Below are 22,175 nucleotides of genomic sequence, written 5' to 3'. Positions count from 1 at the left end.
GTAACATTCACTCCACACAAGTGCCAGGCAATGACCATCTCCAACAAGAGAGAATCCAACCATCACCCCATGACACTCAAAATGTATTACCATCACTGAATCACCGCTATCAACATCCTGGGGGGTTACCATTGATCACAATTAAACTGTACTAGCCATATAAATACTGTGACTACAAGAGCAGGTCAGAGGCTAAGAATCCTGGGGCGAGTAGCTTATGTCTTGACTCCCCAAAGGCTGTCCACCATCTACAAGGCACAAGTCAGTAGTGTGATGGAATACTCTCCACTTGCCTGTTTGAGTGCAACTTCGACAACACTAAAGAAGCTTGACGCCATCCTGGACAAAACAGCCCTCTTGATTGACACCACATCCACAAACATTCACTCCCTCCACCACGAATGTATAGTGGCAGTAGTGTGCACATCTACAAGATGCACTGCAGAAACTCACCAAGGCTCCTTAGACAGCACCTTCCAAACCCACGACCACTACCATGTAGAAGGACAAGCGTAGCAGATCCATGGAAACACCACCACCACCTGGAAGTTCCCCGCCAAGCCACTCACCCTGACATGGAACTATATTGCCATTCCTTCATTGTCGCTGGGGCAAAATCCTGGAACTCCCTCCCTAGTAGCACCATGGGTGTACCTACACCACAGGGACTGGAGCGGTTCAAGTAGGAAGCTCATCACCACCTTCTCAAGGGCAATTAGGGTTAGGCACTAAATGCATGCCTAATCAGCGACGCTCAAACCCCATGAACGAATAAAAAAAAACTCCAGAATGTGCAGAGGCACAGGGAAGGGAAAGTAGAGCTTCTTTAAAGCAGAATTGCTTTTATTAGAGATAAAAACAAAAAAACTGCGGATGCTGGAAATCCAAAACAAAAACAGAATTACCTGGAAAAACTCAGCAGGTCTGGTAGCATCGGCGGAGAAGAAAAGAGTTGACGTTTCGAGTCCTCATGACTGACGAAGGGTCATGCCAGACCTGCTGAGTTTTTCCAGGTAATTCTGTTTTTGTTTTGCTTTTATTAGAACTGTTTTCAAGGATTTGGTGCAAGATCTTTTTATTCTTGCATTAAAAAATAATGGATTGAATATAAAATAAGCACTCTCACGTATATGCTTTAATTACAAAGCGGGATAATTCTATGCCCGGTGCTTCCCTTGCAACACGAGTGAAGCAGCTGCAGCTGATGGAGTTTAAACTTCCCGCCTCAGTTGGGATTGGGCCAGCGCCAAACCGGAAGTCCTAGCTCCCATTGTTTACAATTCTACTCGTCATTCTATTGGTCCGCCTTTATGTAAATAAGAAGACATCATCTGACTTCCGCGTTTTTTATCAATGGAGCTCATATTTAAAGATCGCCCTGATCGGACATTTTCAAAGGCTTGAGATAACAAGTTTTAAACTTCAGCTTAATTTTAAATGCCTGGGTCGGATGACCCAGAGACAGGCCGGGTGCTTGAGACGCAAATCACTCCGGTACCGTTATCCTGACCCCGTCAATCATTAAGCAATTGGCTGCTGTGGGCCTGGGCTGTAGCAGCTCTCTTCCATTGGTCAAACGTGGCTGCCAATTTCCCAATGATAGCTCGCCGCAGGCTTTCCATAAATATGATTGTTGGATTAGTCGCCTGAAAAACCAATTAGAATTTCGCAGTGTCAATGCGCCCCACCTCCTCCCACATCAATCGGGGCAATGATTGGTTTCGCTGCGCTGTCAAGCACGGAAAGCCTCGTAGGATTGGTTGCTAGGATAACTGGGTGGACGGAGAGGGTGGAGACAGCAGGCGGGGAAGAGGGCGGGGAATGGGGCAGGACCTTGCGACTGATTGGTGCAGAGGGGCTGTCCGTCATGCGGCAGGGAGCTCCGCCCCCTGTATTTTCCTGTGGCTCGGTGTGTTTGTGTGGAGTCCGAGTCGAGTCTTTTCGGGTTTGGTTTCCCGTTCGGGCCTTTTAAAAAAAAATCCCACGCGCGCACACACATACACAACCCAACTCCTCCTTCCTCTCAGAACATAACGCCTGCACATGGTGCAGTTAGACACTCCGGTACATCGGTCCTGATCCCGCTCCTGTTCTGGAGATTTTGATTGATTTCTGAGGGAGCGAAAGGTTCTTGTTTGTATTTCCGAAGTAAAGAGAGAGGGAGAGGAAAAAAAATACCAAAGAGAAAGTGCCAAGTAAAAGAAGGGGTTAGGAACATGGCGGCGGCGCCGAGGAATCCACGTAGCAACGTAAAGAAGGGTCGGATCCTGGGGCTGATCGACGCCATCCAGGACGCGGTGGGGCCGCCGAAGCAGGCGGCCGACAAGCGGATGGTGGAGAAGACCTGGAAGCTGATGGACAAAGTGGTGAGGCTGTGCCAGAACTCCAAGCTGCAGCTGAAAAACAGCCCCCCGTACATTCTGGACATCCTGCCGGACACTTACCAGCACCTCCGGCTCATCCTGTCCAAGTACGAGGACCGCATGCATGTCCTGAGCGAGAACGAGTACTTCAAGATCTACATCGACAGCCTGATGAAGAAATCCAAGCGGGCCATCAGGCTCTTCAAGGAGGGCAAAGAGAGGATGTATGAGGAGCAGTCTCAGGATAGGTAAAAAAAAAACAAGACAAATAACTATTATCATCATCACCATAACACTGACGACTCATGCTCTCCGCACCTTTCTTCCGATGCAAACCAGCATGCAACTTTTCTCAGTATTTGCAAGCATTTAAGAAATGTAATATTTCTTGTAATATGCCTTTACATAATTACTGTCATTCTGGTATTTTCCGTGTAGGTGTATTTTAATAATCTAAATACCTTAAACGAGTGGGTTCGGTAGTAGAAGTTGCACTGTCAAGAGTTTCAATCCAGTTAGCGTTTTGACCTTTTAAAATAGTGTTTTTCCCATTAAAAAGAACTAAACAGAAGTTATTCTCAATAAGTTATTGGAGTGGATTAATATGAAGTATCAAATCCATTAAATCGCTTACGGTAAATAGAAACCCGTTAATGGAAATTTAGCCAATTCCAAATGAGCAGATGCTAAAATATAACGATGAAAGTAGTTAAGCTGAGCAAGATGTCAAAACTTTGCTTTATTTAAAAAAAAAAATCCCTTTGCCCTGATTTTTGAAAAGGATATTATGGAAATCATTCTAGCGGCTGCAGAATTTCTTGGTAATCAGCTGCAAACTATAATAACGTCATGGTAGTTAAACTCTGAACGTCATCGCACAGCAACATTGTACGGATGGGATGGTCGGTGGTTGAACTGAAATGTTGCTGGCACAAGCCTGAATAAGCCCACTCTCATAAAAATGTTATTATGCAACAGCACTTCCAGGAATGATTCTGACTCGAGTCTTACTCGCGGTTTCCGTCGACGGTTGTAAATTGAACTTGTTCTTTGTGGCTTGATGCCATCCGAACTGTTAAACGAAATTTGTGCTCTGTACAGTTGATTTCAGTTAGCAAATTGGCTATTTTAATGGTGTGTTGTCTGGTTTAGTAACTTTGCAACTTTATTTGTAACTCTAGCCAAAGAGAATCCAGTGCGATACAAGAGCGACAGTTTTTCTCCACTAAGATAAAAGCAAAAAACTGCGGATGCTGGAAATCCAAAACAAAACTAAAAATATCTGGAAAAACTCAGCAGGTCTGATAGTATCTGCGGAGAGGAACACAGCCAACGTTTCGAGTCCGTATGCTGAGTTTTTCCAGGTATTTTTAATTTTGCTTTAGTTTTTCTCCACTGCCCATGTTATCGAACTTAGTCCAAATGTGGAGGTGATGTTTATACAACTGGTGTTCAGCATTTCTTGTTTTAGCTGCCATTGAAGTAATTCTAATTACTGGAAACCAAAAAAACTTGTTTTGTCACACGTCAACGTGGCTCAGTGAATAACATTTTTCTCAGCCTTATGAATGGTCTTCTGACTCAGGGAATGTGTTCAAGCCATACTGGATTTGAACATATGATTGAAGCTGATAGTTCATTATGGTGCAATTGTTGGAGATGCCATCTTTTGTTAAACTAAGACTCCATCAGGAGGAGATAAAATATTTCATTGCACTTTTTGAAGAAGAACAGCTGGGGGTTCTCCTGGTGTCCTGACCTTTGACCACTCTTCAACCAATATGACTGAAACACAGATTATCTGGTCATTAGTCTCATTGTGCAAAAGGTCCCACAAAACAATGTGTTTGCCTACAAAATAACAGCAGTGACTACACTTAAAAAGTAATTAATTAGCTGTGATGTGCATTGGGACACCTTGAAGTTTTGAAAGGCACTGTACAAGTGTAAGTTCTTCTGTTCCTTCTATTAATTACAGTAACAGCTAAAAAGAATAATTTTTTTAAAATTGAGAAACTTTGTTAAAGGGCCAAGGCTTGTAGTGCCGAATGCCAGTGAGGTCGAAACAATAGTAAAGGTGGAATAAGTGAAGGTGCAGCAATTTAGCTGATGCAAAGGTGAAGGTTTGAAAAGCCTCTAGATTGAAGCAAAAAGGGAAAACCGAGTTAGCTAGGGAGTTGTGCAGACTTAATGATGAATTAGAGTAGAAGACAGTATATCCCAAATGACAGATTTTGCCAGAATGCTACATTAGCTCTAGAAAGTCCTGAAATTATAAGCCTGTCAGAAGAGAAAATGTTCAGGAGTGAACTGTCATCAGAATAGATTAGGATCTCTACAAACCTTTTAGCAAAAGTTACGTAAGGAAAATAATCAGATTCTTAAAATAACAAATTGGTTACACATGCATGATTTTAATATTTATCTAGCTTTTCACTTCAAAAGTTTCACCGAGTTATGTGACGTATTATTTTACTCAGGCTTTCTGTAATACTGCAATTCCGGACATGTACAGCATACAAACTCCTTATCCCCAAATAAGGAAAAAGAAACAATAAGTGATTTCCTGCCTCTAGCTCATACCTGGACATTTGTTTACACTGTTTTGGGAGTAAAAGTAGGAACTGGAAAAAGAAAGTTAAACATTTTGTTATTTTTGCTGAAAAGTATATGTTAAAAAGTTTTGTTTGCATAGCAAGTAAACACTTTCCTTTGGAAGGAGAAAGAATAGCCATGGCTTGGAAAATCTAATGTTGTAATTAACTTGAATTTAATAAACACCAGAAATAAAAACACTTCTTAGCAATGATTCATCATTATTTAATGTAGATTTTCTTCAGATTCCTGCTGAAAGATAGACTCACGTACAGGAAAAAGGAAATGCACAATTTAAGCAAACAGTCTAAAATAAACCTCTGTCCTGTAGCAAGCTTTAGTATGGGAAGGCGGGGGTGGGGAGATGAGGGAAGGGATAAAAGGGAAAAAAAGAACAATGCTTTACCCCTTGATTTTTCTAGAAGAGTAGAATAGTTTGAAACTTGTTGATAAACCTTTTGAATTAGAGATGGACCCGTTAAAATAAATGAAATCTAATGCAAACCAGACAGAATCCACTTTTTTTATACCCATAATGTGGCCTCAAGAAAAGGATGTTATTACCGAGCGGATGTAGTCATTATGAGCTGTACTGCTGACAGTCAGATGTGAATTGCCTGAAAGAAATGCATCCTCCTGAAGTTTGGATGGTTTGCTTTAAACTTTTCCCAAATGTTTAACGAGGAATGCCGCCAGAATATTTTTATTGCTGTTCAGGGCACAGTCTCAAGGAAAATGTAACATTTTAAGCAATATTGTCAAGCAACATTTGAAAGCATCATCTTTATTTGATAATTTGCAAACCTGGGTGATTTTAATATAAAAATGGAATATTGAATTTCAGTATCACTAAATTTTTTGTTACGGGTCATGATGCCAAGCAACATCTTGCTTGTGATTACGTTTTAGAAATATTGCAAAATGGACTAATGGGTTGCGGGTTTATTTAATATTCTCCACACACTGAACTAATTTCAGTCGTTCCAAGTAGAGGCCAAGCTTTGCCCTACAGGAAGGTGGTGGGGGTGGGTGGTGGGTGCTGGGTTGTGTGGATTTGGGGAACAGTGTGTTGCTTTGGAGGTGCGGGCAGGGTGGCAGGGCATCTAGAAGGCTGCTTCATTAAGTTTATGGAAACTAGTGTAATTCAGCTTCCTACAAGCATTGTCTTGCCTCCTTGGGCTGGAGATCAAGAAAAGGCAAAGTAACAGTGCTGAATTGCAACTCCACTAACATCCTTTCCCCCAGCCAAATAAGCTGCACAGAAGCTGGGAGTTATGTAGCCTAGCAACTCTGCAGAAGGTCAGAAGTGAAGGCAGGTGGGCCTCCAATGTCCCGCAGGCTGTATTTTGAGTATACTGCTCTATCCCATAAGGTGCTTTTAATTTGGCGTGGCGACTTAGGGAGAGCTTTGCTTTACTGCTCTTCCTCCAGTTTTCTTTAAATACCTGCTGCTGGGCAGAAGCAGTGTTAATACATCTGTCAGAAGCTTCAAAACCTGCCAGAACAAGGTGAGTTAGGCCATTTATGTTCCCAAAGGTGGCAAAATGGGGGTTTGTCAACTTTACTTTTACAGTAATAATAAATTATATTAATATAGCACTTTGGCACAGGAAGACATTTTGATGTTTTATATTAAGGAAAGAAAGGACTTGATAAATGACATATGATAAACTTCTCGTAATTTGACATATGATAAACTTCTCGTAATTTGATGTACAGAAGCATTTTGTTATGCTGGATATAATGCTTCGTATCAGTAAGCTGTCTTCTGTTGCCCTATGTATGAAACCGAAGTTCTCCTCTGTTACTACTTAGAAATGTGAACTAAACAGGAACCAAGATACTATAAAATTGCCTGAGCCCAAAATTGATTTTTTAAAATTTGTGCATTACAAAACTTATGAAATCTGTATTCTGTTTTATATCGACTAGGCGTTATATTTTAGAATTTACAGCACAGAAACTGGGCATTCTGTATGTTTTTATGCTGGTGTTTATGCTGCCCCTGAGCTTCCTCTATTTGGGTGTACAGGGCATAATTCCAAGATTTGCAGATGACATGAATCTTGGAAGTTAGCAAGCAATGAAAAAGCAATACTGGTAATAAACCTCAAGAGGATGTTGACAAGCAGGTGGAATGGACAGACACATGGCAGATGAAATTCAATACTACATTTCATAAGGAAGAATGAAAGACAATACAAGCTGAATGGTACAATTTTAAAGAGGGTGCTAGAACTCTGAGACCTATGGGTGTTTGTGCACGGATCTTTGGCAGGACAGGTAGGGGATTCTCAGCTTTATAAATAGAGGCATGGTGTACAAGAAGCCAGGAATATATGCTAGACTTATGTAAAATGCTAGATCAGCCTCAGTTGGAGTATTCTGTTCAAAAAAAGGTATAAAGATAAACCCACACAACTACAGGCCAGTCAATTTAACCTCTGTGGTGGGGAAGTAGCTAGAAATGTAATTTGGTACAAAATTAATTGTCACTTGGACAATTGCAGGTTAATTAAGGAAAACCAGCATGGATTTGTTAAGGGCAAGTAGTGTTTTGGCAAACATGTTGGAGTTTTTTGTTGAGGTAACAGAGAAGGTTGATGCAGGTATTCTTGTTGATGTGGTGTACTTGGGCTTCCAGAAGACATTTGATAAAGTGCCACAGAACAGACTTGTTGGCAAAGTTATAGCTCATGAAATAAAAGGGACAGTAGCAACATGAATATGAAATTGGCTGATTGACAGGAAACAGAGTAGTAGTTCATGGATGTTTTTCGGACTGGAGGAAGGTTTGTAGTGAAGTTCCGCAGGGACCCTTTCTCTTCCTGCTGTATATTAATGACCTAAACCTTAGTGTACAAGGCACGATTTCAAAATTTGCAGATAATATGAAACTTGGAAATATTGTGAGCTGTGAGGAGGATGATGTAGAACTTCAAAAGGACATCAGTTGGTGCAATGGGCCGACAACTGGCGGATTAAATTTAATGCAGAGAAGCGTGAAGTGATTCATTTTGGTAGGAAGAACACAGCAAGGCAATATAAAATAAAGGGTACGATTCTAAAGGACACAAAGGAGCAGAAGGACCTGGATGTATATGTGCATAAATCATTGAATGTGGCAGGATGGGTTGAGAGAGCGTTTAGTAAAATATACAGCATTCTAGGCTTTGTTAATAGGCGCTTGGAGTAGAAATGCAGGGAATTTGATAAACTTTTTTGGAACACTGTTTCAGTCTCAGCTGAAGTATTGTGCCCAGTTCTGGGTGCTGCACTTTAGAAAAGATATGAAGGCATTGGAGTGAATGCAGAAAATATTCATAAGAATGGCTCCAGGGATGAGAAACTTCAGTTACATAGGTAGATTAGAGAAGTTGAGATTTTTCCTTGGAGAAGAGAAGGTTGAGAGGAGATTTGACAGATATTCAAGTCATGAGGGGGTCTGGACAGGGTAGATAGGGAAAAAACTGTCCCCTTTAGTGGAAGGATTGAGAATGGGAAGGCACAGCTTTAAGGTAATTGGCAAAAGAAAAAATGGTGATGTGTGGAAAAACTTTTTCATGCAGCAAGTGGGAGCTATTGCCTGGGAGTGTGGTGGAGGCAGGTTCAATAGAGGCATTCAAGAGGGAATAGGATTGTAATCTGAAAAGGAAGAAAATGCAGGGTTACGGTTAGAAGGTAGGGAAATAGCAATAAGCAAGTTGCTCTTACGTGAGCTGGCACAGACACAATGGGCCAAATGGCCTCCTCCTGTGTTGTAATAATTCTTTGATTGTAATTTTTGTCCAATCCTAGGCATAATTTAGGAAGGATGTGAAAATTTTGCAAAATATACAGAAGTGATTTGCCAGAATGGTTCCAGAAATGATGATTCCAGTTATGTGGTAGACTAGAGAAACTGGGGCTGTGTTTCTCAGAGCAAAGAAGGCTAAGGTGAGACTTGAAAGACGTGTTTAAGATCATGAAGTGTTTAGAAAGAGCAGAAAGTTTTGCTTGTGTAACTAAATGCTCTCAGAATTGGATTTTTTGTGCCAGTGAAAATGAGCAATGTATAATTTAGGTGTCATTACAACTGGATTTTGAACTTATATGGTGGAGTTGTGAAAATTGCACTACCGGTTAAGTCAGTGTTACTTAGTAATACATTCGTTTATAAGCATGGACAGAACTTTACAGCAAATTTGTGCAATATTCACTTCGTGTACATTACTGTGTAGGCTGAAATGAGAAGCAAGCTAGCACACAAAAGCACAAAACGTGCTAACTTTCTTCACCCACACACTGGACGCATCACGCTGACCTTTTGGACTTTAGTGGGTGCTTGGGGCTTATAGCCTCTGCTCAACAAGTGGATGGAAATCATCGCACCAGGCAAACAAATGGAGGAAAAATAGGGTGCCAATCTTTCAATTGACAAGCTGGAACATCAGGACCATGTGCATGGGAGTGCAGCTGGTCGAAGATGCATGCAAGACAATTATTATCGACGTGGAACAGATAGGCTGAACATTGCCATAGATTCCCCACGAGAGACTGGGACTCGCCCTGCAAGAGACTGGGCTTACAGAGAGTCTATAAATGAAAGAAAAACATTACACATTCATCTAGCAGGGAAAGAGTTTAGTGGAAACGAGTGAGCAAGGTGTAGGCTTTGCTATAAAGAACTTGGTACTCTTGGTGATAGCACCTCTTCCTCCCCACAAATGGTTCAGAGCATGTTCTCTCCATTTTTAAAAATTCATTCACGGGATGTGGGCTTCGCTGGCTGGGCCAGCATTTATTGCCCATCCCTAATTGCCCTTGAGAAGATGGTGATGAGCTGCTGCCTTGAACCGCTGCAGTCCATGTGGTGTAGGTATACCCACAGTGCTGTTAGGAATGGAGTTCCAGGATTTCGACCCAGCGACAGTGAAGGAACAGTGATATATTTTCCAAGTCAGGATGGTGAGCAACTTGGAGGGGAACTTCCAGGTAGTGGTGTTCCCATTTATCTGCTGTCCTTGTCTTTTTAGGTGACAGTGGTTATGGGTTTGGAAGGTGCTGTCGAAGGAGCCTTTGTCAATTCCTGCAGTGCACCTTGTAGATGGTACACACTGCAGCTACTGTGCGTCGGTGGTGGAGGGAGTGAATTTTTGTGGACGTGGTGCTAATTAAGCGGACTGCTTGTCCTGGATGGTGTCCAGCTTCTTCAGTGTTGTAGGAGCTGCACTCATCCACACAAGTGGGGAGCATTCCATCACACTCCTGACTTGTGCCTTGTAGATGGTGGACAGGCTTTGAGGAGTCAGGAGGTGAGTTACTCATCGCACGATTCTTCGCCTCTGACCTGCTCTTGTAGCCACAGTGTTTATATGGCTAGTCCAGTTCAGTTTCTGGTCAATGGTAACCTTCAGGGTATTGATAGTGGGGGAATTCTGTGATGGTAATGACATTGAACTTAAAGGGGGGACGGTTGGATTCTCTCTTGTTGGAGATAGTCATTGCCTGACACTTGTGTGGCGTGAATGTTACTTGCCACTTGTCAGCCCAAGCCTGGGTATTGTCCAGGTCTTGCTGCATTTGGACATGGACAGCTTCAATATCTGAGGATTTGCAAATGGTGCTGAACATTGTGCAATCAAAAGCGAACATCCCCACTCCTGATCTTATGATGGAAGGAAGGTCATTGATGAAGCAGCTGAAGATGGTTGGGCCTAGGACAGTACCCTGGGGAACTCCTGCTGTGATGTCATGAAGCTGAGATGACTGACCTCCAACAACCACAACCATCTTCCTTTGTGCTAAAAATGGCTCTAACCAGTGGAGAGTTTTCTTCCTGATCCCCATTGACTCCAGTTTTGCTAGGGCTCCTTGATGCCATACTCGGTCAAGTGCTGCCTTGTTGTCAAGGGCAGTCACTCTCACCTCACCTCATGAGTTCAGCTCTTTTGTGCATGTTTGAACCAAGGCTGTAATGAGGTCAGGAGCTGAGTGGCCCTGAAGGAACCCAAACTGGGCATCAGTGAGTAAGTTATTGCTAAGCAAGTGCCGTTTGATAACACTGTTGATGACCCCTTCCATTACTTTACTTATGACCAGGAGTACTCTGATGGGGGCGGTAATTGGCTGGGTTGGATTTGTCCTGCTTTTTGTGTATAGGACATACCTGGGCAATTTTCCACATAGCCGGGTGGATGCCAGTGTTGTAGCTGTACAGGAGCAGCTTGGCTAGGGACACAGCAAGTTCTGGAGCACAAGTCTTTAGTACTATGGCTGGAATATTGTCAGGGCCCACAGCCTTTGCAGTGTCCAGTGCCTTCAGCTGTTTCTTGATATCACACGGAGTGATTCAAATTGGCTGACGACTGACATCTGTGATGCTGGGGACCTCCGGAGGAGGCAGAGATGGATCATCCACGTGGCACTTCTGGCTGAAGATTGTTGCGAATGCTTCAGCCTTATCTTTTGCACTGCTGTGCTGGGCTCCTCCATCATTAAGGATGGGGATATTTGTGGAGTCTTCTCCTCCAGTGAGTTGTTTAATTGTCCACCACCATTCACGACTGGATGTGGCATGATTGCAGAGCTTAGACCTGATCTGTTGGTTGTGGGATTGCTTAGCTCTGTCTGTCACTTGCTGCTTATGCTGTTTGGCATGCAAGTAGTCCTGTGTTATAGCTTCACCAGGTTAGCACCTCATTTTTAGGTATGCCTGCTGCTGCTCATGGCATACACTCCTGCACTCTTCATTGAACTAGAGTTGACCCCGTGGCTTGATGGTAATGGTAGAGTGGGGGATATGCCAGGTCATGAGATTACAGATTGTGATCGAATACAATTCTTCTGCTGCTGATGGCCCACAGTGCCTCATGGATACCCAGTTTTGAGTTGCTGGATCTGTTCGAAATCTATCCCATTTAGCACAATGGTAGTGCCACACAACATGAAGGAGGGTATCCCCAGTATGAAGGCGGGACTTTGTCTCCACAATGACTGTGCGGTGGTCACTCCTATCGATACTGTCATGGATGGATGCATCTGTGGCAGGCAGTTTGGTGAGGATGAGGTCAAGTATATTTTTCCCTCTTGTTGGTTCCCTCACCACTTGCCGCAGACCCAGTCTAGCAGCTGTCATTTAGGATTCGGCCACCTTGGTCAGTAGCGGTGCTACTGAGCCACTCTTAGTGATGGACATTGACGTCCCCAACTCAGAGTACATTCTGTGCCCTTGTCACCCTCAGTGCTTCCTCCAAATGATGGCATGAGACTTCATGGGATCTGGAGTGGATGCTGAAGACTCCCAGGACAACTCCCTCCCGACTGTACACCACTGTGCTACCCCCTCTGCTGGGTCTGTCCTGCCGGTGGTAGGGATGGTAGTGGTTGAGCCTGGAGCATTATCTGTAAGGTATGATTCTGTGAAGATGACCATGTCAGGCTGTTGCTTGACCAGTCTGTGAGACAGCTCTCCCAATTTTGGCATGTTAGTAAGGAGGACTTTGCAGGGTCGACAGGGCTGCGATTACCGTTGTCGTTTCCAGTGCCTAGGTCGATGCCGGTTGGTCCGTCTGGTCTCATTCCTTTTTTGTGCCTTTGTAGCGGTTTATTACAACTGAGTGGCTTGCTCGCCTATTTCAGTGGGCATTACGAGACAACCACATTTCTGTGGGTCTGGAGTCACATGTAGGCCAGACCAGGTAAGGACGACAGATTTCCTTCTCAGAAGGACATTAGTGAACCAGATGGGTTTTTAACACCAATCGACAATGGTTTCATGGTCATCGTTGGACTTTTAATTCCAGATTTTTATTGAATTAAAATTTCACCATCTGCTGTGGCGGGGTTTGAGCCCAGGTCCCCAGAGTATTACCCTGGGTGTCTGGATTACTCGTCCAGCGACAATACCACTATGCCATCACCTCCCCATTTGCCTCGCAAATCAAACGGGGGCAGTTAATCTCATCTGTATCTATGCTTCAAAGCTGTGCTCCATAACAGAGGCATAAAACCAGTTCTGTGAGGAGCTTGACTCTTCTATCATCAGAATCCCTGAGTCAGAACATTTTTACCTACTTGGGGATTTCACTGCAAGAGTGGGTACAGACCACAAGGCATGGCCCTCCTGCCTTAGACATGATGGCCTGGGAAAGATAAATGAGAATGGACAAAGACTACCTAAGCTTTGCTGCTACCACGAGTTTTGTGTAACTAACACCTTCTTTCAGACCAAACCATGCCACAAGGTGTCCTGGAGACATCCAAGATCAGGGCATTGGCACCAGCTGGATCTGATCAACACCAGACATGACTCTCTCGGCAGCATTCTCAACACACACAGCTACCACAGTGCTGACTGTGATACAGATCACTCCCTGTGTGCACTGGGCTGAGGATACAATTCTTGAAGTTTTTAAATCCCAAACAGAAATGCTGTACTCATATATCACCATCAGCTGTACTGCATACTCAGATAAAAACCAATAGATCCTCGACTCGATTTAGCAGGCACTGTCTGGCAGTCCAACTGTGCCGGAGCAAAATTGAACATACTTTGAGACACCATCTATAATATCGCATTCTCAACATATGGGAAGCAAGAGCAGAAAATGCTGCATGGTTCGAGGCTAATGTCACCATGATGGAACCCGTCATTGAAGCCAAGCAGTCCGCTCTCATTAATTACAAGAGATAATCCGAGTGGGAAAACTCTGAACACACTAAGAGCCACTTGAAGTAAAGTCCAAAAGACTGTTAGGCAGTGCGCCAAAGACTACTGGTTACAACTTTGCTAGAAAATCAGATGCCCTTTGACACAGGGAATGCTAGGGGCAAGTGTGTAGGGATCAAAAAGACAACAGATTTATCAGCAAAGAAAACAGTTTCAACAAAGAAAACAGAGGCAGGGAAGGTCATTACCGGCTGCAATAAATAGTTGGAGAGATGGGTGGAACACTGCCTTCCCCTAAGGGAGAACACTGTCACCGAGGAAGCTCAAGGCACCATAGAAAGCCTGCCTGTCATGGCAGAGCTGGATATTGAACTCTGGAGGAACTTGACAAAGCTATATTCTTGCTTGTCATCTACATGAACTGCAGATGCTTATCTGCCTCTGCTGGAGGGAGGGGGCAGTGCCCCAGGATATGCATGATGCCAAGATAGTGACTCTGTTCAAGAACAAGGGCAACTGCAATGATTGGAACAACTAACAAGGTATCTCCCTGCTGAGCGTCATAGCAAAAGTTTTTGCCCGTGTTGTCCTTATCAGACTGTAGATACTAGCTGAACACATCTGCCTCAAATCCCAGTGTGGTTTTAGAACTGGAACAATTGATCTTCAGGCCAACAAATGCAAGAAAAATGGTGTGAACACAAGAACCACTTGCCTTCATTAATCTCACCAAGGCATTCAACCATGTATCAGAGGCGGTTTATTTAAGCTGGAGAAAATTGGCTGCCTGCTGAAGCTGCTCATTGTGACTTCCTCTTTCCATGACAACAGGATGGGCAAGGTCAACTATGACTGGGCAACGTGGGAACCATTCAAAATCTGCAGTGGGGGCAGACAGATGTGTTCTGGCTCTGACACACGTTTTGGCATATTCTTCACTTTGCTGCTATCATATGCCTTCAGGTTATCCAAATAGATAATTTCCAGAACTGATGTGAAACTACTCAGCCTTGCTTGCCTGAGATCCAAGACAAAGGCGCGCCAGGCTCTCATCAGAGAGTTGCCCTACCTTGACAACACCACATTAATATTCCATATTGAGGAACACCTTTAGTGGCAAATGGACACTCTCTCGTGCCTGTAAAGAGTTTAGTTTGACTAGCTTCAGGAAGACAAATGTCGTGCTCCAGGATGTTGCCAAACCGCCATCTGTCAGCATTGACTATGTAATGCTTAGGATTGTTGTTAGCTTCACATACGGAGGCTTCACAATCACCAGCAATCTGTTACTTGATGCTGAAATCCACATACACATTGCAAAAGCTGTAGCTGTTATGTCTAATCTGCATAAGAGGCTGTGGAACAACAACCTGACTGAGGACACCAAACTGCAAGTCTATCAAGCCTGTGTCCTTGGCGTACTTATCTACAGTGGTGAGACCTGAACAACATATGCTAGTCATGACAAAAGGCTGAACAGTTTCCACCTTTGCTAACTCAGACCTATCCTTGGCATTTCTTGGTAGGACAAGGCCACCAACTGAGGTTCTGGAGCATACTAATTCCATCAGCACACACTCATATTACTCAGCCAACAACGTCTGCATTGGCTCAGCTGTGTTCATGGGATGGATGATGGCCATATAACTAAAGACAATTCTGACAGTGAACTGGCCACTAGGTCACTGGACGACCATGCCTCGCCTACAGGGACACATGCAATTGAGATATGAAGATGGTGAATATTGACACTAATACTGGGAAACTGTCACTGGATGCTGATGATTGGGAAGGGCATTGGAAGAGGCAAGCAGAAACAAAAAGCTCAGCTGTCCAAGAAGAGGTTCCAGAGAGAACAGAGGCCAGCGAATCGTGCGCCTTCCCAATCCACATTCTTCATATGCAGTGGAGACTGTCATGCCAGAGTGGGGCTCCTGAGCTGCACCAGGTGATGCTCAACACAGAGTTGATGACCACAACGCAAACCATAGCATTACAGGATGGAAGACCTGTCTGATTGAAAGTTAACATTTCTGTGGCCGTTGGCCTTTTGTTTGTGAACAAAAGTGTTTTGTTTGAGGTGGGGGTGTTTAGGAGGAAACTTTGTGAATATTTTGCAAAAGCATCCAGCTTTTACTTTTGGGAAGAATTTAAAAAAAAATTATTTCATGGGATGTAGGCGTTGCTGGCAAGGCCAGCATTTGTTGCCCTGGAAAAGAGTGGCTTGCTAGGCCATTTCAGAGGGCAGGTAAGAGTCAACCACATTATTGTGGACCTGGAATGACATGTAGGCCAGAACCGGTAAGGATGGCAGATTTCCTTCCCTAAAGGACATTAGTCATCCAGGTGAATTTTTATGACAATCAACGGTAGTTTCATGGTCATCATTACTGAGGCTAGATTTCAATTCCAGGCTTTATTAATTGAATTTAAATTCCACTAGCTACCATGCTGGGATTTGAAGCTGTTTCCTCAGAGCATCAACCTGACCCTCTGGATTACTAGCCCAGTGACATTATCACTATGCCACCATCTCCCTACTCTACAGCCAGTTTACTGGAAAGTTAATGAACATGCAGTTCTTCAATTTTTGATTCTATCAACATAACGTTAATGTATTGTGAACACACATGAAAGGATTTTTAAATTCATTGTACGGGATGTGTGTGTCGCCAGCTAGGCCAGCATTTATTGCCCATCCCTAATTGCCCTTGAGAAGGTGGTGATGAGCTGCCTTCTTGAACCGCTGCAGTGTAGGTGCTGTTAGGGAGCGAGTTCCAGGATTTTGACCGAGTGATAGTAAAGGAACAGCATCATGAAGGTGAGTGGCTTGGAGGGCAACTTCCAGGTGGTAGTTTTCCCATCTGTCTGCTGCCCTTGTCCTTCTAGATTGTGCGTTTATAAGGTGCTACCTAAGGAGCCTTGGTGAGTTTTTGCAGTGCATCTTGTAGATAGTATACACTGCTGCCACTGTTTGTCGGTAGTGGAAGGAGTGAATGTTTCTGGAAGTGGTGCCAATCAAGCGGGCTGCTTTGTCCTGGATGGTGTCAAGCTCCTTGTGTTGTGGGAGCTGCACTCATCCAGGCAAGTGAAGAGTATTCCACCACACTCCTGACTTGCGCCTTGTGGACAGGCTTTGTGGAGTCAAAGAACAAAGAAAAGTACAGCACAGGAACAGGCCCTTCAGCCCTCCAAGCCTGCGCTGATCATATTGCCCGTCATCTAAAACATTTTGAAAGAACAAAGAAATAGTTTGAAAGAACAAAGAAAAGTCAGGAGGTGAGTTACTTGCCACAGGATTCCCAGCCCCTGGACCTGCTCTTGTAGCCACTGTATTTATATGGCTAGTCCAGTTCAGTTTCTGGTCAATAGTAACCCACGCTTAATGGATCAAAATTATGGATGAAAACGGAAGTTTAACTCGGCTCAGTTTTTTTCTTAAGTCTATACAGAACAAGCCTTTCTATTGAATTTATATTTGTACTGCGGAATTGTGTACTATAGAAAGAAACCTGTAAATGTCACCTAAATTTTGGGCACGTGTCCGTAAATTACACATTGTAAACAGATCTGTGGAGCAGCGTTGACACTGCGGTTATCTAAAGATGAACTCTGAAATCGAGAATTACTGGTTGACTGAAATTGTACTGCATTCTAGCTGGCACAGTTCAACCATCCTGGGATGAACTGTTTGATCAAATTCATATTAAATATTTTTTAAATCACCCTTAAATATAGAAAATCTGGAATAGTTACTCGAAGATGCTACTCCAAATTTTGAGGCATGTTTCACATTTGCTGCTTTTTGGCGTAACTTTTAAATTAAATTCACCCAATGAATAGCTAATGAAAATTGACCGATTTAAGAACCTAGTAACTTCTAATCTTTTAAAAATTAGACTGGCTCTAGCATGCAATTTGTTTACATTTCAAAATCCAGTGTATGTGACAAACTTGCATGCACTGGGCTAAATTTATTGAGATTGCCTCAATAAGCTGATGTTAATTTTGCTTAGCATATACGATGGTCTGATTGTGTTTGTATACCAGTTCTGCTCCAAGTGGCTGATTGATTACAGTAGGATGATCAAATGAATTTGCTGAACTCTATGTAAAAATATATTTTAAATCATTTTCTATTGTGCTATTTTTGATTCTGTAGCTAGTGAAATTAGCCCGCCTTGTGTGTCTGTGTAACCCCTATCAGACTTCCACCGTTAATTGGCTATTGATCATGTGCTTTGAAGGATTTCTTCAATATTATTTGGTTGAGCAGATTAATTTGTCTGTGATCAATGAACTATTTTTAAAAACTACGTGCAAATTTTATTTTACTGGAACTATTCTGGTGCCTCAGAAAATTTGAAGTAATATTTTCCCTCTGAGGTGGTCATCACCTCAGCCTGTGTTATGTTACATAGAATTACGTGGAGTATACAGCACAAATGAACCATTCGGCCCAACTGCCCTACACAAGCCTGCTTCCTGCTCTCTTCATATTTTTCTATTCCTTTCTCCCTCGTGCTTACCCAGACCCCCTTTTAAATGTATGCAACTTGTCAAAATCCATCTGTGTAGCTGCATGTTTCATCTAGATTTGACGTATACTTAAGGAATAGGTTCTGATGACATAGGATCAAAGGTTTGACTACAGTGAAAATGCATCTTTGAATACCATTGGAAGAGTTTGGAAGGGTCTAGGTGTTGGCTCTCGTTGCCAGTGTGGTGAGATTTGTGAATTTAAAGTGGAATGAGAGTACATTATGTAGCCGAACTTGACAAAATTATATACTCATATACAAATGTGAGGGGAAGCTTACATTACATTTTATCCAGAGGCTTTTTGGTTTTGTTGAACAGCTTCAATTTTATGTTGATCTAAACCATAATAGGAGGAGTGGAGGAGGAGGAGGCTAATGATTTAATGCAGTTCTAATCTCTGATCAAACAAAATTCACTTAAAATAGGTCAACACTGTTGATATGATATAAATTGATTTGTGGCAATTTTCTGTCCCATTTGGGTTTTTACATGGTCTAGGACCGACCGTAGTAAACCTGACTATTGAGATGCAGAAAATGCAGTTGGATGGGAACCAGATATCTTCTGTTATGTGAATCATATTAAAGCCCTTGCATATTTGTAAGTCACAGAAATTTAAACTCCAGTGCTTTTCTTAGTGGGAGAATAAATATTTTGGCTGATGAGAGATCCAGCGTCCTCTTTGGTCAGAATGGGGGTTGGTTTCTCATTTTTGGCTCCATGCCTCTCATAAAATGTCACTTTGTCAAGATAGGAACTCGGTGCAGAGTTGAGCACTGAATCTTATGACTCTGGAAAGCTCTATCGTGGTTTGTCCTATTATAGTTTTGCTCAGTATAAGTAAAGTGTGGAAATTTTGACAAGTGTTGGTTGAACAGTGTTGGTACAATATTACATGAATTCCTGTGGCATCATGAGATGTCTCAATGTTACATTGTGGGTTTCTATCTGTAACTGCGTTGTCACTTGGTGAAATCTTAAATGGAATATGTTGAGGTTGACTAATGTGACCTTTTGCTGTAAAATCATTTTGCTCTAATCTTATGATAAATTGCTTTCTGGCAGAGCATCTTTCTGAAATGATTAGCTTTCATATCTGAAAAAGTATGCATTTCTATTACTTTCTATCCAATTTTTTTTTAAGAATTCAATCAGTACCATTTCCCGTTATCAAAGTTTTTTTCTATGCTGAACTAACCCAAAACAAGAACAAAATAAATGAAATTTACTTGAGTGAATAATGCTGCCTTATTTATTTTGGGGCAGAAGAAAAAGGGGATCTCTTTATTGCGCTGTCACTTTGGTGCGTGCACTCAGCTTCGCATACTCTCAGTCTGACTTTACCCCGCATTGTGTTGAGGGGTGTATCATGGGCTATGGTGGTTCATGTGTGGCTTGTCCTAGTGGCAGTTTTTCTTGCATGAGCATGGTGTTTGCGTGGAGGCATATTATTTGTCGAAACAATCATTAAAGCCAAGCCTGTTGTAGCTCTTTTCTGATGACCACACATCGTATGCTTTTATCAGTGGTCTAATAATGAACAGGGAATTGGGGAATGGACAATGTCTGCTTCTTTCCTTGGAGATGCCAAGACAAAATGAGATTAGCAAAACTCTATTTAAAGCCAAGACCTCGCAGGTAGCAGGGAGATGTTGGTGTAGTGGTAATATAGGCTAATGCTCTGGGGACAAATTCCACCATGGTAGCTGGTGGAATTAAAATTCAATTAATTAAAACATCTGGAATTGAAATCTAGTCTCAGTTTTTATGATTACAATTACTATCATCAATTGTCATAAAAATACATATGATTCACTAATGTCATTTAGGGAAGGAAATCTGCCATCTTTACCTGGTCTGGACTACATATGATTCCAGACTAATAGCAATGTGGTTGACTCTTAGTTGCTTTTAAGGGCAGGGCCTTGCCAATGACCCACACCCCATGAATGAATAATAAAACAAGACTGCTCATATTGTGGTTTCCATGGACTACTTACTGAGCTATGGAGACAATGTTTTACAGCTGCTTTCTAAAAGGGTGAAATATTGCACCAATGCTGAGTTAGAAATATTCAAAATTTGTTTGTACAGCTGTTAAAATATTGCATGTGTAGCTGCAATAATGGGACACTAGAGAACACAATTAAGTAGGAATATTTCTTGGAAATGTAACATTTGCTTACGATAAATTTAGACTTTGTTCTGTTGACCAGTTCTGATTGTATATTACAGTCACAACTGGAGAGGAAATTCTAATGATTCCTCTGAGTTTTGTATATGGAAATACTTTTGTGTTGCATCTAGCAGTATTCTTGGCAAGGCTATTCAATTCAGAATTGAGAGAAATGGTATCAAATACTGAATTTACACAAATACACATAGCAGAAGTGGAAAGTAAATGAGTTAAAACACAAGTTCAGCTTAAGACATAAGATATGGTAGTTATTACAGAGTACTGACTAAAATCTGGGTATCCTGGATTTACCATTGACCAGAAACTGAACTGGACCAGCCATATAAATACTGTGGCTGTAAGAGCAGGTCAGAACCTGGGAACACTGCATAGAATAACTCACCACCTGACTTCCTAAAGCCTGTCCACCATCTACAAGGCACAAGTCAGGAGTGTGATGAAATATTTTCCACCTGCCTGGACGTGTGCAGCTCCCAACATCAAGAAGCTGGACACCACCCAGGATAAAGCAACCTGCTTGATTGGTACCACTTCCATCACCTTAAACATTCACTCCCTCCACCACTGTTACACAGTGGCAGCAGAGTTAAGCACTGAATCTTATGACTCTATATCTACAAAACGCACTGCAGCAACTCACCAAGACTCCTTCGACAGCATCTTCCAAACTTGCGATCTCTACCACCTAAAAGGACAAGGACAATAGATGCATGGGAACCCCACCACCTGCAAGTTCTCCTCCAAGTCTCACAACATCCTGACTTGGAAATATATCGCCATTCCTTCACTGTTGCTGGGTCAAAATCCTGGAACTCCTTCCCTAACAGCACTGTGGATGTATCTACACCACAGGGACTGCAATGGCTCAAGAAGGCAGCTCACCACCACCTTCTCAAGGCCATTTAGGGATGGACAATAAATGGTGGCCTAGCCAGTGACGCCCACATCCCATAACGGAATAAAAAACAATTCTGGCAGGATGTAACCAGTGGCTTTACTCAGCGATCTGTACTGGGGTTTCAGCTTTTCACCATATCCATGATTTAGATGAGGGAAGAGGGAGTTGTATATTCAAGTTTGCAGATTGTGCTAAGTTTGGAAGCGCAGCTGATTGTTGCAGGTGCAGAAAATTACTAAGGCACATAGCATAAGCGAGTGGGCAAAGCTGTGGACAAAGGAGTTTAATGTGGGGAAGCATGTGGTCCTCCACTTTTTGATGAAACCCAGTGTTCCTGTTATGTGGTGTTTATAGAAACTGGGAGAGCAGCTTCACTTTCCCCCTCCCTTGAAAATAACTAATACCAAGGGTGATAAGGCCATGCATCTTATGAAACTAGATCGCTTTCTATTGAAAATATTTGCAGTTTAGCATAACATCTGAAATAAAAGCATTATCATTGCACTCAAGATCAAAAACTTGCCTAAACTGAGCTAATTGCCATGAAAACCGCGTTTCTACTATCAATACTTACCTGAAACTATACATTGCATGAAGCTGGGCTTGAGCCTTCTGCTCTTGCATAAAGTAAGTTACATTGCTGAGAAACTGGACATAATGGCTCAAGATTATCTTTGTTGGCATATTTCAATATTAACATGAAATAAGATAACCTTATTTGTAAGATGATGGCTGTTTGTGCAATGCCCTTTCCTGCTTTCTGTTAAAGGCAGTAATTTGTGCGAGGATACAATTCTGTGTTGGGTGCCACACTGTATTTCACCCGATTGATCACAAAACATTGTAAGCCAGCACAGCACAAGCAGCCAGGCTGTTTGATTGTGGAGAACATTAAGCAAAGTCTAACCTTTCCTTACTTATTCAACATTG

The 22,175-nt window shown here is 42.5% G+C and overlaps 1 protein-coding gene across 2 annotated transcripts in view; it reads left to right on the top strand.

The window, feature by feature from the left end:
- The first annotated feature begins 1,907 nt into the window (after window positions 1-1,907).
- The window catches only part of cblb (Cbl proto-oncogene B, E3 ubiquitin protein ligase), a 208,143-nt gene continuing 187,875 nt past the window's right edge, over window positions 1,908-22,175 (top strand). For both annotated transcript variants that reach the window (XM_041211044.1, XM_041211043.1), the window contains exon 1: window positions 1,908-2,611. In XM_041211044.1, coding sequence (XP_041066978.1) covers window positions 2,217-2,611 — 395 coding nt within the window. In that variant the 5' untranslated portion in view covers window positions 1,908-2,216. The remainder of the gene's footprint in view (window positions 2,612-22,175) is intronic.

The sequence above is a fragment of the Carcharodon carcharias genome, chromosome 18, assembly GCF_017639515.1.
Source record: "Carcharodon carcharias isolate sCarCar2 chromosome 18, sCarCar2.pri, whole genome shotgun sequence".
In the NCBI taxonomy this organism is placed as follows: Eukaryota; Metazoa; Chordata; class Chondrichthyes; order Lamniformes; family Lamnidae; genus Carcharodon; species Carcharodon carcharias.
Note: the sequence above shows the minus strand (reverse complement) of the source record. Positions and strands in the feature narration are given on the sequence as shown.